The sequence below is a fragment of the Lissotriton vulgaris genome, chromosome 2_1, assembly GCF_964263255.1.
Source record: "Lissotriton vulgaris chromosome 2_1, aLisVul1.2, whole genome shotgun sequence".
Taxonomy (NCBI): Eukaryota; Metazoa; Chordata; class Amphibia; order Caudata; family Salamandridae; genus Lissotriton; species Lissotriton vulgaris.
Window position 1 is genome coordinate 406,596,427 of NC_141687.1, and position 14,489 is coordinate 406,610,915.

The 14,489-nt window shown below is 42.2% G+C and overlaps 1 protein-coding gene across 6 annotated transcripts in view; it reads left to right on the forward strand.

Moving 5' to 3' along the window:
* ABI2 (abl interactor 2) overlaps positions 1-14,489 on the forward strand; it is an 868,092-nt gene that overhangs the window by 456,426 nt on the left and 397,177 nt on the right. For 4 of the 6 annotated variants that reach the window (XM_086955293.1, XM_086955294.1, XM_086955290.1 and 1 more), the window contains exon 5: positions 8,807-8,956. The exons of the other annotated variants lie outside the window; for them this stretch is intronic. In XM_086955293.1, the coding sequence (XP_086811419.1) occupies positions 8,807-8,956 (150 nt within the window). The remainder of the gene's footprint in view (positions 1-8,806; positions 8,957-14,489) is intronic. 6 annotated transcript variants of the gene reach the window in all.

A 14,489-nucleotide genomic window follows, 5' to 3' on the forward strand; every position in this document is an offset into this window, starting at 1 on the left:
AACCAGCCTGCCGGGGGGCTAACACACTGTTCTCCCCCACAAAGGTACTGAGCGCTCTGGTCACATGGCGCTCCAATACCTTCCCCAGAAAGGGCAATAATGAAATGGGGCGGTAGTTGGCAAGAGCGGAGGGGTCAGCGCCAGGTTTTTTGAGGATAGGGACAATGATGGCCGATTTAAGTGGTTGGATGACAATGCCCTGGGACAGTGAACTATTGAGAAATTTGAGAGGGGGCTGCACACAGACTGAGTAGATGTGTTTAAGGATTTGGGCAGGACAGGGGTCTAAAGGGGAGCCTGATTTGACCATAGAATGGAGGGAGAGGAAAGACTCTTCTGTCAGGAGCGGGAAGGAGTCAAGACGTGCCCCGACTGACGGGCACTGGGGGTCAACAAAGGAAGCAGGGGGGGGGAAATTGGCTTTAATGTTAGAAATTTTGTCCAGGAAATAAGTGTTAAGGGAGTCACATAGGTCCTGGGAAGGGGAGGGTTTGAGGGTAGCTCTATCGGCGAAGGCGAGATTGTGTACAATGGAGAAAATTTCTCTAGGCTGATTTTCGGCAGCAAGGATTTTTGAGGAGAAATAAGCAGTCTTAGCAGCCAAAATAGATTTTTTGTACTGGAAAAGGAGGATGACATACTGAGTTTTAAGGTTGGGGCAGTAGTCTCACCTCCAGGCCCGCTCAGCGTGGCGCACAGTTAGTTTTATGGCCTTTAGTTCCTCATTGAACCAACGGTTCGCGTCGTTCGCACGCCTGGAGGCCACCCGCCTGAGGGGAGCGACCGAATCGCAGCCTGTCAGGAGCCAGGAGTTAATAGAATCAGCTTGTGCGGAAGACGACAGACCGTATAGATCCGGACTAGATGCAGAGAGTGTGGCAGACAGAGAGGCCACATCCACCTGTTTCCAAGAGTGCGCCCAGAAGTTTGAGAAGGGGGGGCTTGGTGACTGGACGAAGGTGAAGGGAAAAGGAAATCAAGGAGTGATCGGACCAAGTGCAGGGGGAGATGGACAAGGAGGCTATTGGACAATTAGGGACCAAATCTGATCAAGGATGTGACCCTGAGTGTGAGTGGGGGGATGAACGTGGGAGTCAAAATTGAGGGAACGAAGAGTCTCTGAGAATTCTTTAGAAGTCGAGCATTCTGCGGGGTCTGAGGGCCAAAAATTAAAATCTCCTAATACCAGGATTGAGGAATTGTTGACCGCTAGAGTGGCCACCAGATTTTGGAATCCGGAGAGAAAGTGTTGAGAAGGTTGGGGGGGCCGATACATAAGCAAGCAGGTGAGTGGGACTCTAAAAGACGGTGAACGGACAACCAAAAAGTCTGATGATCCAATAGAGGAAAAAGTTAGAGGCTGAAAGGAGAATTCGGTACGGGCAATCAGAGCGACGCCGCCGCCAGATTTGCCGGAGGGTCGGTCGGCGCGCAGAGCATAATATGAGGCAGGGAGGGCAGCTAAAAGAGAAGGAAGGGAGTTGTCACAGAACCAGGTCTCTGTAAGAAATAGGAGAACCGGCTTGTGCGAGTCCAGTAAGACGAAAAGTTCGTGACAGTGCTTTACTGCTGACCTAGTATTAAGATAGTAGGCGGATAGGGTAGCTGGCAAGGGAGTAGCAGGGACATCGGAAGATGAACCGGGGGGGGGGAGAAGGAAGGGGGATAAGGACGGGAGATAGGGGAGTGGACACGGAGCTGTCAATCCCAGTCTACCAATGTGCAGAATCAGTCAACCAAAGGCCACGGACCTTGAAGGTTGCAGAGCTGCACTGAAGAGTATTGTACAGTCTGGGCATGGTGGGGAGCCCCTAGGCCCGGCCGGCCTCGGACGGGCGCAGACGGGCTTTCCTTTGGCGCACCATTGGTGCGCTGGCGGCGCGCCCGCAGCGCGCATCCGCTGCGCGTCCGGCCAGTGCACATCCTTATGAGGGAAGTGAGGGGGGGCGTGGCCTCGGGCAGTGGGCGTGGTCTCACTTCCCTTGCAGGTGTCTGTAATTATTTGTCAGGGCCGCGGCAGCGTTCAGATCGGCTGCGCGGTGACTGCGAGCAACTCGAGGAGGGGGGGGGGGCTGCTCCAAGGTGCAAGTGCGACGAACAGGTATTTTTAAAACAACAAGTTGAACAAAAGTGCTTAAAACCGCGATCAATTCCTCCCGGCTTCCGCCTCAGCAGTTCTCTGTGATGGCTAATGCGGGCGGTAGCTGTTAAACTGCCATTAATGGCGCAGTAAATAAAACAATAGTAGAATGCCGCAAAACGATGGCAAATGTACAAACTGTGGAAAAAGAAAAGAAAAGCAGACACTGTTTCACAGCACAATGACCGTCGCTCCCACATAGCAGGCAGACACCAGTGGTGTACTCCAACCAGGCAATAGTTCTCAAATGCAAAGTTGTAGTTCCAACCATGCAGAGGGAGATAAGGATCGTAGCTTATGAGGGACAAAACTCTCCAGAGGGACGCCGCCTCATGAGGAAAGCAGTGCACTCCTTCACGGGAGAGCGAGGAGCACATAAAGGGCATTTGCTTCATAACAGCACTTGCTTAAGGGCAGCTGGAAGAATAAAAGGCATTGCAGAAAGCATGTAGAATGCAGGCTTGAAGAAAGCATGACTGAAAGTTAACGCTGCTGTGGAAAACTGTGCCTTTGAGAAACATACTTCGAAGGTAGCAGTAAGGTAACAGGTGTTAATCATGGCAGACAGTTTAATCACGTTGACAGATTAAGTCATTAAAGTTCTTTTGAACACTGCCAGTTTGTTTTGAAAACTAATGCCAGATCGTAGTTCATGGAGTACGTGGCACAACAATCAGAAAAGCATGGGAATCTTCATGAAGACAGGAAATGAATTACAGCAAGGACTGAAATGCTTGCTTCAAGAAGGTATCAATTACAGCAGGGACTGGCAGTTTAAGGAAGAGGGCGACCGGTGGATTGGTCACTGGTGGGGCTATCCAGTATGCTTCAGAAAGAAGTATAAGTTGGTTACCTTGTAGTTGCTTGAAATTAAAGGTCCTTGTAGTAGCAGGTTACCTTGTAGTTGCTTGAAATTAAAGGTCCTTGTAGGAAGCAGGCTGAAGTATGCCCAACTTGTCGCCAAAATAAAGTGTAGTGAAGGATGATCAGGAATCCAGGTAGTTGATGAAGAATATTTATTTAAATTAAGATTGTACATAATAGTAGTACATTCATTAAATAAAAATAAAAACCCCACCAGGAGCAGGATGGTACCAGCTCAGCCCAAACTCTCAACTGAAATCCTAGAGCTCTGTAGCATTTTATTACATCATCAGGATGTCAACATTCTACAGGGCTAGGACTAGGCAGGAGAATACGGGGAAGGAAGAATGAAGTGCAGTTTTGAATATATACAGTGTTAAAAAAGATTCAACATGGTGGAAACCATAAAAAAGCAGTCTTTTATAAGGTTAACTGCTTTTTTTTAGGAGCCGTTATGATATCCTCAATTTTGTGAGTGTAATTCCTTGTAGATGGGAAACTCAAAACTACACCCCTTGATATACAAGTATCCCAAAGGTACCTTGTATTTTTCTGTTTAAGCTCGTCATTTGCACTTTTGTATTTTTTGGTTTTCACTAACTGAGCTACCAAAAGTCATCCATAACGAGCATAGGATGTCCACAGGATATGTGTACACTATGTGGTAGGTAGACTACCGCATAGTGTATGAAAACATGATACTTCTTTTCACCTCTGAAATTTTCATATTCTGGTATCACAGGCTTAGGATATGTTGTTGATCTTTACTTGGTCAACATTCTGTTTTCCAATGCGGTTTTCAGGTGATTGTTTTATGTTCTTGTACATGAGTAATATCTTTTTTCAACGCTTCAAGTAGTTTTTTTTTACATTTTAGGTCATCTGATTAAATTCAATGGCTCCTCTGTTGGGGTGAATTAACTTTATCATTCACTCCAACATTGGAGTCTGAAAATAGACCAGATCCAATTGCTCACCATTTTAATTGCTGGTCTGATTTTAGACGTCTCACAGAGGAGGAGGAGGTGGTGATATCTAAAATTTGTATAATCAAGTCGGGCTCTCCTCTCTACCCTTGTTCCATTAGGATTTTTATACAATTCGCCTATTTATTTCTATCGTTTGATGACTAATATATGTAATAACTCCTTAGAGAGGGATGTGGTACTTATGGTACCTGTTTTGTAAATTAGCTTTAGTTACTCGGCCCTTGAAAAGAGACTCTAGCATTTCCTCTAAATATTTACCTCGTTCTCATACTCAGTTTTTTGCAAAAATCCTGGAGAGTTGGATAAATACACATCTAGCTTCTTGCAGTGAGGAAAATGGTGTATTTAATAAGCACCGATCTGGATTCAGATTCTTCCTTAGCACTGAAACCATATTTATGGTGGCTACCAATGACATCCACATGATCTTGGCTGGAGAAAGTTCAGCGTCACTCCTCCTTGATTTGTCAGCCGCCTTGATATGGTTTCTCATGCTATTTTTCTGGAAAGGTTATTTGCTATTGGCCTGTGAGGCAAGCCACTGAGATGGTTTGAATCCTTTCTGGAATATAGAACCCAGGCAGTCCAGATTGCAACTTTTCCAGAGATGGTTTGAATCCTTTCTGGAATATAGAACCCAGGCAGTCCAGATTGCAACTTTTCCAGTGCTTAATTTGTTTAAAAAAAACACAAAAGTAGGTTCCAGGGTCCTTCTCAGGAGGCCACTGTAACCCGCACTACCCATTGCCCTGCTAACTCTACCAATTACACTACGAACACAACTACTAGCCATCGCACTCCTACACGTGTGACAATTCAGGCTATTCAAGGTCCCCAACCCTGTTGTAATTGTGTGAGCGACAGGCATTGTTCTTTTTACTGTATTTTGACTTATTAAACAGTGTTATTGTGCTAATCTGAAAAAATAGACAGACAGCACCACAATGTTGTGGACTGCCACTAGAGCTGATGCTAACAATTAAGTGCCGGTGCCAAACACTGGAAACCACTGGCTCAAATTAAGCACTGCTTTTCACTCACATTTTGAGGATATTGTTTGTAGAGTTCCTCAGGGGGTCTGCTCTTAGTCCTACTTTTTTCAAATATATATGTTGCTCCCCTGGCAGGTTTGGTTGCCTCTTTTGACTTTCAATTTCATGGCTGTGCGGATGACACTCAAATAATCATCCACATTTAGGGCAACATTTCTTAACTCCAGGATAGGTTCAAAGGCTGTTTAATCAAGTTAGCTAGCTGAATGAATGCCAGTTATCTACGGCTAAATTCGGATAAAACAGAGATTTTTATATTTGGTAATTCCTTGTTCTGGTCCTCTGTGCTGGCCCCAGTTGTTAGAAGAATGTCCGGAACCAACATCCAATGTCTGTAATCTGGACGTGCTATTTGATTACAAACTCTCATTTAAGTGTCAGATTAGTAAATTAATGTCTATGTTCTTCCTGCTAATAAAACAACTAAAGAAGATCCTCCTTTTTATTCCTCAATTTTCTCGACAGTTGTTGATGCAAACCCAGATTTTAAGCGGACTGGACTATTATAATGCTCTATATATTGGCCTTCCTGATTATCTTATGTAAAGTTTACACCTAATACAAAATGCTGTAGCTAGGCAAAAAATTTTTTTTGGGGGGGCGGGGTGGAGGGAGTAAGTTTGATAGCATCTCGTCTTTACTTGGCCAGTTACACTGGCTCCATGTTGATATGAGATGAGGGTTTATAAGGCCCTTTACCCAGTAGCATAATCTTTGTATATATCTGATGAGTTTAAAAAATACTTTCCTCCCATACTACTTCACTCGACCGCCGCCTGTCTGATCAAGATACCTAAATACCGGAGAACAGGCTATTTCTGTGGTTACAGCTTAGACATGACACAAACTGCCACCTGAGTTACGCCTACACCCAAATATCTTAAAGTTTCCTAGGGCTCTAAAAACTAATTTGTTTAGATAGGCTTTGCCTGAAGCCATTATTTATGCGAGTTTCTGTATAGATTAGTTTGCTAGCGCCAGAACACCCTTGGGTAATTGCACGCTCTATGAAATTACTCAATAAATACTTCTGATGGTGTGTCTTTCCCATCCTTTGAAGTAATTGTTTACTTCTGGCTACTGTACCATGCTTGCCCCTGTCTCTCCTCTCCCGTCCCAGTGGAAACACTTTCCCCGTGTCCTGCGTGAAGTGTGCATCATCCCAAAGTGGTAGACAGAAAAACTTGAAGAACCAAGGGCGTGCTATTTAGAATGTATTCTCACAGTTGTCAACTTAGTGCTTGAGTCTGTCTGAATTTAGTGTAAAGTTCCTTAATTTGCTGGCAATAGACAGGAACCTCGTCTTCACGGTACCCAGCCCCAGGGTAGGACTGAAGTAGAAATCCAGCTAGGTGAGACCTGAGTTCTCTGGAAGCAGAAATTTCACACTGGAGCGACCACACAGAAGCAACAGCTTCCATAGCCCAGCAACACCCAAATGGAGTAAGCCCTGAAGATGTCATCAATAATACAACAAATCTTTGTCACATTGGAGTAGTTAAATCATGATAGAAGAGATGGCGCTGGAGAATAAATAGAGTAAAGTTTCAGCTGCCAAAGCCCAACTAAATTCACAAATGTTGTGGCCTGGGTTTCTCCAAGAGCAGATAGCAGAGCTTCTTACAAGTGAGTAATGAAAGCAGGAGAGAAAAGAAAGAGTGAAGATTAAACAAGGGCTCAGTTTACCTTTCGGAGCCCTGTATGACCCACCCAGAGGGAGATCTGGGATAACACAAAGTGCAAGAAACTCCTCACTGGGACTAATTGTAGGAGCTGAAGGATACATAGGGTGTGCTCTCTTTTGTTTGCACCAAGCAACGGCCATGAGGCAGAATGTCCGGGGAGTCTTGGAGACTATACATTATGAAACTCACAATATGCATCAACATCTATACAAATTATTCCCAAGGATCTCAAACAGCACACAAAATCACAGAGCTGCGTTTTAATAGTCTAATGGGCTGTGTGAGCTCATTAATATGATGTGTCCAGTCTGCTTTAAGGAATGCAGAATGTACCCACTATCACAAGGGGAGCAAAGTAGGAGCTGGGGATTAAGGTGCTCTGGCTCAACTGACCTGGATCACTGCACCATACAGATTGCACTCTGTGAAGCTTGTGGAGCCCGCAACTTACAAACTTGTGACAGGGAAGTTATCCTGTTGTCAGAACAGCAGAATTCGTAAAGTTGTTTTGTCAGTGCTCAGCATCATCCATACAATGGAGCTTTCCTAGCAGTCCTAGCTTGGGAGCAAAGATAGAGGTGGAAAACAAAAAAAGTATATGGCAGTCATGATAAATCAGCAACTTATGCCCAAAGTGTTGTCGTGGAAAGTCAAGGATCCAGCAACATGTATATTAATTGAATAAAAGTAATTTTACTGTGAGACTCCAGACCAATCTGAAAAAAAACAATTGCCTATGGTCTGGCAAAATTAGCCAGCAGCATTTGTAGTGCAGGCTAAGAAATAAAGGAATGTCACAGAGCATAAAATCCAAGAAGGCAATCCTACTGCGAGAGCAAAGACAGCTGAAGACTAAAGTCTGTGGTCCGTTTCTAATGGTAAGCAACATTGGCACAATAGACCGTCCGTGGATCTTATCTATCTTAAAACTCTTCACATTTGAGTAAATATAGCGTTGGACCTTAAACAAAAAAAGGGTCCCTATTTACAAAGCCATTTGTGCTTGTAAATTTACTAATTCCAATGACTGCATATATTACTAATAGGGGTTAGGAAAAAGATGACTTGGCGAAGATAAATGCATTTACTCTGATGCAATTTTACGTGGAGAGTAAATCCCAAACTAGAAGTGGAAAGTTGTTCATTGCATGTTCAGCCTTGACAGTTTGTGAACATTCATATTTTCGGCCATTCACAAGCTTCTTTGAATCAATGGAGAATGTCAGAGATTTGCTCAAGGCAAAGTCTGGAGAAAATCCCGTAAAGTTCGTAGTAACTACAGTTCCACGTTGTATTGTGAATGACTAAACTGCACTGTTTTCATGCATTACTTTGTGCAGGTTTTCTTTACCACACTTTCTTTATTCGCATCATGTACTAGTGATTTCAAACGATGCACTCATTGACTCCTTAGCTATAATTCTTTGCAGTTAGATATTCTGTGATCTTTTCATGCGGGGATAAATAAAGTAGAACGTGACATGTTTGCTGGTTCTAGAACTGTGCAAAGAAGCATCATTCAGTGTTCCAGTTGTGACCTCCTTTAGCCCCTGTTCTGTGGAACTGCAAAGGAGGTTATCTGCATAATCTTTTAACTATAGATTTTTACCTTGTCATGGAATATTCCGCCTGGTGAGACTGAATGATTCTTCGGAGATTCCTAGTTAAAGGTCAGTAGACAAGTACCACATTTTCATCTCACCCCTCCTTATCATGTATATTGTATACATGCTTTGTGTAAAACGTGTATGTGTTCACAGTTATGTTTAAATGTTTGTGTATGTATATATGTATGGCAATTTGTGTATGTGTTGTATATAAAATGTGTATGCTGTTCTGTTCTAGCCATTCTTGCAAACGTTAGAACTCAAAAATCAATCAATTTAAGGGTTAGCCACATTATGATGGTTTTTACCACCACTTTGGGAATTTGAAGGAGGCTGTCCGTTTAAGAAACTGTCACCAACAGGTAATTGGTTCGAACACATACACAGGTATTTTTTTTAATCCGGTTTTAATCTTTGTTGAAAATCAAAAAACAAATTGATAATTGGGTTGTATTTCTTTTTCTCATAGGCGCCACTCTCCTTATCGCACACTTGAGCCTGTCCGACCTCCAGTGGTACCAAATGACTATGTACCCAGCCCCACACGTAACATGGCTCCTGCACAGCAACAGAGTCCTGTTAGAACAGCCTCTGTGAACCAGAGGAATCGCACATACAGGTATTGTTAGTTTGTAGCATACTTTCCCTCAAGCAGTCCATGTTTGTCAAGTCCAGGCACATACAATTAGTGGAGACTGGACACTGAAACGTTCATCTAAAGTCAAACTTTTAATCGTGATCTACCCACATTTTACACTGGTTAGCGACTTGTATATCTGATTCAGTCAAATGTGCTACTACTTGTTTTCCTCCATGGTCTGTCTTTGTAAAACTGAATCAAGGTAAACAAGTTACACAAACTTATAATTTTTTTATATTTTACATTGACCAGTGTTATTTTATAGTGGTAAAACATTTGGTGACAAGAGACTGGTAGACTATCACTGCAGAAGTCAAAGCTGTGCTTCACTGGTCCCTATTCTGATATTGATGGCCAGGTAAAATATTAATATAAGTTTCTTAGCCTGATACTCGTATTCCACCTCTTTCACATTCACAACTAGTTGTGCTTTGACAAGCTTGAGAAAAGATTAGAAAGATGGTGTGATGCCAGGCTCACACGTGCACAGTCTTACTTGTCAGTCATTGCGCCTCACCTTGCACAGCCTTGGTTTTCTTCCACCTGTCTTCTTACTAATATGCAAACCTGTGAGGTTTTGTATGAAGTCTTCTTAAGAAGATTGTTTCTTCTAATGATTAACTATATTCCTCTCCACACAAACATTACTAGGTTTTCATTTAGCGCTCATCGAGATTAAGTAAAGGTATTCGCACATCTGTCTTCTTTTCTTTCGCAGAGTCTAGTAACTACAGCCACCTATTGGTGGGCGTTATACGAGCATGTAATGTAAAATGTAAAAAGGATTTGTAGAGCGCTGCGTTCACCGGACGGTTTCTTGGCGCTGAGCATCACTGGTGGCTCAGTTATCATAACGAGAACATAGTGGGGCAACTCTCTCTGTATATATGTCTTTATATAGATCTATATCTATATCCCTCTCTGTTTCTGAACCAACACCTTTTCATGCTTGAACTGCTTGCACTTACCTCTACTAAACCCTTACACTAGTGTTTAGATCTAAGAGGTTAAGATGTTTTTCCTTTTCAAACGTGGAACAGGCTTTCCTTCAGCTTGAGACTAGTTGGCACTCAGAGCACCTCCTTGAATTTGAGAAGCTCTTGCTCCTTATTCCCACCAGTGATCACTGCCCACACACAGGACTGCTGTGTAATTTCTGTCTCGTCTTGTACTGTCTCACTCACAGCCTTCCTTACCCTCTCCTGTTTTCTATAACCATGCACTGTTCAGTCTTATGTGATGTTTGATGTAACTTCTGTGAATTATTTTTAATCGAGATACTATCTCACCTAAAGAGATAAAAATGTACTATTAGCAACTGGAGAGGCAGGTTTCAAGGATTTTTGAGTTTTTCGGATGTCTCCCAGGCTGATAAATCCAGCAGTTTAGACCTACTTCCATTCCCAGTAGTAGCAATCTACAGATTGATGTGGTAAGCGGCTCTTTATTGTAACAGATTTCCTTTCAGTTGTGTCCTGCTATATCCTGCATTACATTCTATTAAAGACTGTCTGTCAGTTCGGGAAGCACCTCATCCGATTATTTCCATTACTACGATTCCTCAGAGTTTGACTGCAAAATACATTGGGAGAACAACTTTCAGATTGAAGTTCTACAACAGGAAGCTCTCTCCTGGCCATTCTTAGGGCTCTTCAAAGTAGAAGTGTCTCTCGCTATAGAAATTACAAAACCCTTATTTAGATATTATGTGTTAGGTGTGACCTTGGTGTAGCAGGTTTTGCTATCTGGTGGTTGCTAAAGCACTTGAATACTCTTAATTATTAGGTGATGGCCTATCCCTCATGAATGAATTAATAGGATATGGTGTTAGCTCAGTTCAAATGATATGCCTCAAGGCATCCTTGGATGGTGGATTAGGAGGCCTATCGATGGAGAAAGAATAGAGTTTGTTTTTTCCTCCTAAAAATGGAGATGGTTGCTTTAAGTACATAATTCCATAGGAGTTTTCCAAAGCTCTTGTCCGTGAATGGGAAAGTGTGGTCTACTTTAAAGGTGTGATCTGGGAATTTAAAGTGGGTGTTCATACATCACTTATATTAAGCTATCTAAATGGACTCTAGTGAGCATTGCCAGTCTGACATATTCACATGCTCCTACGTAATACCATTATCAAGTATTTAAATAAATTCTTTATTATCATCAGTGATGGCTGGTAATCCTTGCTCTGCCTAGCATTAAGCAAAACCCCGCCCCCCCAAACCTAGGTCAGTAATTACCTCTATTGTGTCAGGGCCAGCATTGTGTCATGGGTTCCCCTTGCCAAAAATTACATACAGAGTGCCAGTGCCAGAATTTTGACGTCGATGCTATCCATATACCATCAGTGACCCTTAGGTCAGAAACTACTAATAGTATGTTGAGCCAATTCTTTGTCATGGTTGCCCTCCATTCCCATGTCCGCATAAGTCACGGTTGTCCTCTCTTATTTCCCCTCTAATCCTGGTAGTTAGACATAAGCAACGGATTATGAGATTTGCTCTTTATGCACTGGCACAAAACTGTTCAATTCACCCGAACTTGCAGTCAAACATTGCATAATATGCTCTGCACCTGTAATTAATTGATAACCCTGTCTATAACATTGACATATATTGTAATGGTTCAAAATGCAAATAAAGTTGTGTTAAAAAAACAGTTGTCCTAACTCATGCCATGAATTACTTCCAATAGGGCCCCACGAGCATATTGCTATGTGTGCCCCATAGTCCAAGAATTACCTTCTGTATTCCAGCACTGGTTTTGTTCTATAAGTGCTCACTATGCCAATAATTATCGCCAGTATGCCAATATCATCATTATGCCATGTCTCAAGTGTCCAGTATTTCCTATTGTATGACATGCCCAGCATTTAGCCACAAGTGTCCTTTATGCTGACAATTACTGCTGATAACCCAGTGCCATTATTTTGCCATCTGTGCCACTGTAAGAATCACTTCCAGGATGGCAAGGCTGACTTTCAAGCAGAACGCTCATGTTCTGTCACTTAAGCTCACTTAAATTCATCCCACTCATTCTGACACTTTGTTTCAAACTCACTTACTTTCTCATTAACTCATTGTCACAAACTCCTTACTTGTACTCACTCTTGTTCATTCTCACTCACACTTGCATCCACTCACTCTTTTGCACCTACCTGTCATCAAGTCTCACCTATTCTCACTCACCCTGACTCACTAATTGCTACTTGGTTACACTCACTGTCACTCATGTGTCAATCATTTTCTCGCATTCACTCTCTGTACACCTTTACACTCATACTAGTCTGTTTTCACTTCCTCTACCTCACACATTCTCTCCTAGTATCAATTATTCTCTGTCACTCTGACTCACTTACATATTCTCACTACCGGTCATTCAGTCAGTTTTACTTGAGTTCTCATGTTCACACATATACATAAAATGTGAAGGCAGTGTTTTATTTTCCTCAGCTGCTTTTACAGGTCCTTTTTCAGCACCTGACAATGCACTGACCCTCTGGGTCGGCACGCAGCTCCCTTGTGCCTTCACATCACTCCTTTTAAACTCTTTGAGCTGGGAAAGGGTATAGTGACAACCGGATTGGTGTGTAGCCCAGAGCACTTAAGGGGGCTGCCATTGCAAGTGGTGACTGTCACAAATGGCTCGGCATTGAGGCATGGCAAGCCTCTAAGCCAATGGCTGGGATTTCACCTGTCGGAATTTGCCAGCCATCGCACAGATGTCACTGCCTGCCTCCGAGTGCTGCTTGACCCTCACTCTGAGTAGCAAGGGTACAATTTTTTAATTATACTATTAGAGCATAATAATCGGTTATGCCATATTAGTATAATAAAATAGGGGTATGCAACAAGTGGAAAGAACCCCAGTACCATTAAAGTGAATCGCCCCTGATTATGCTATTAATTTGTTTCTCCATGCAAAGGGAATCATCTCCTTCATTCTTGTTGTCCGTATTAAAGCACAGACAATTTGAACTTGTAGCTTGATATGAATTTCCTTGTTTAAGCCTGCATTTGTAGTATCAGACGCATGTTCCATTCGGATCTGGGATCTTCTGGCAGTGTTATTAACTGATACTTTCTAATAGATATTAACTCCTGCAGATTCCTTCCTATACCAGGTGGAAGATTGTCCGGACATTTTTCTACAGTCATTGTTCCATCATTGTTGTCATTTGGCTATGCATGACATCAGCACCAGCTGCGCCACAGGAAATGAGATGCCAAGTACCATATGAGATGCTGTATGTATTGGTGAAATCCATTCCATTCTGGCCTGACTTCAGTGGACATGGGATCAGGAGATGCTGAGTTTTTATTTAAAATGTTTCTAAATTGCTAAAACTTTTAATATTAGGTCTCTGAAGTCTTTTGTTGTCAAACCACGCACGGCCTTCAGATGCTAGTGACTTACTCTCAGGCCTTTTGTATCTGGTTTCTGAGTGAACTGCATGACCCTGCTTTGTATTATCTGTGCCAGAGGATGCATCCAAAGGCTTTGATTGAAAGGCAGACAAAGCTTTTTATGGACTCCTAGAATGAAAAGCCCAGGCTTTTCATTACTTTACTGAACGTCACACTAGACTGAGGTCTAGGATAGTTAGAGGTTGTGGTACCCTTCTGTGGAAAGGAAAGACCAAATATATAAGAAAGAGCACCTCTTCGCGAAAAAAGAGGTCTCCTTACAAATCCGATAGGGGACAAGGAGAAAAGAATTGGAAAATAAGAAAAGTCCCTCACACCTCAATGGGATAAATTACTAGCAGCTGATTAAAGAGCCCACTAGTGCCATCTAATACATATTTATCGTCATGTTGTGCAATTGTGATAAAAACAATTATATAAAACACTTATATTTAGCAAAATTTCATTCAGTAGTTTATTCTTAAAAAATACATTTTATGCATACACGTGCCATGTCAGCAGAACATTAAAAGCTGTGTAGAAACACATTAACAAATTTAAAACATAAATAACTTGAAAGAAAACAAAATGTTGACGCAGCGTTTCGGTATGTTGCAATAACACCTTCAGGACAGTTCTCTAATTAAAGAAAACATACAGTTATTATACATATTGACAGAGTCTTCTACCACAGTCACACAGTCTTTGGTCTACATGGTCTATTTAAAAAAAAAAAAAACTCTTAACAGATTTTACCCATGGCATGCTGGTGATGTAGAGAATAAAAGGAAAAAAAGAACAGTTTTTCATGTCACGTTTCAACACAGTCAGGAAAGGTTTAAACAGTAGAGAAGACTGGGAACGCATTTTATGAGATAATCCACAAACGTAAGGGCAGAAATAGAATGCACCCCTTAGTTGCGACGCATGAGATACAGACTGTAACCACCATGAGGAAATTGGCGATTATCAATGTGAACAAAGTACCTATACCTCCTATAGAATGGGACGACATTGTTCCCTAACTTATAGTGCGGTTTGGAATAATTCATTGAAAACATTAAAGCTTGAAAATCTCAAGTAGGAGTGGTATCTCCAAAACCCGCCTA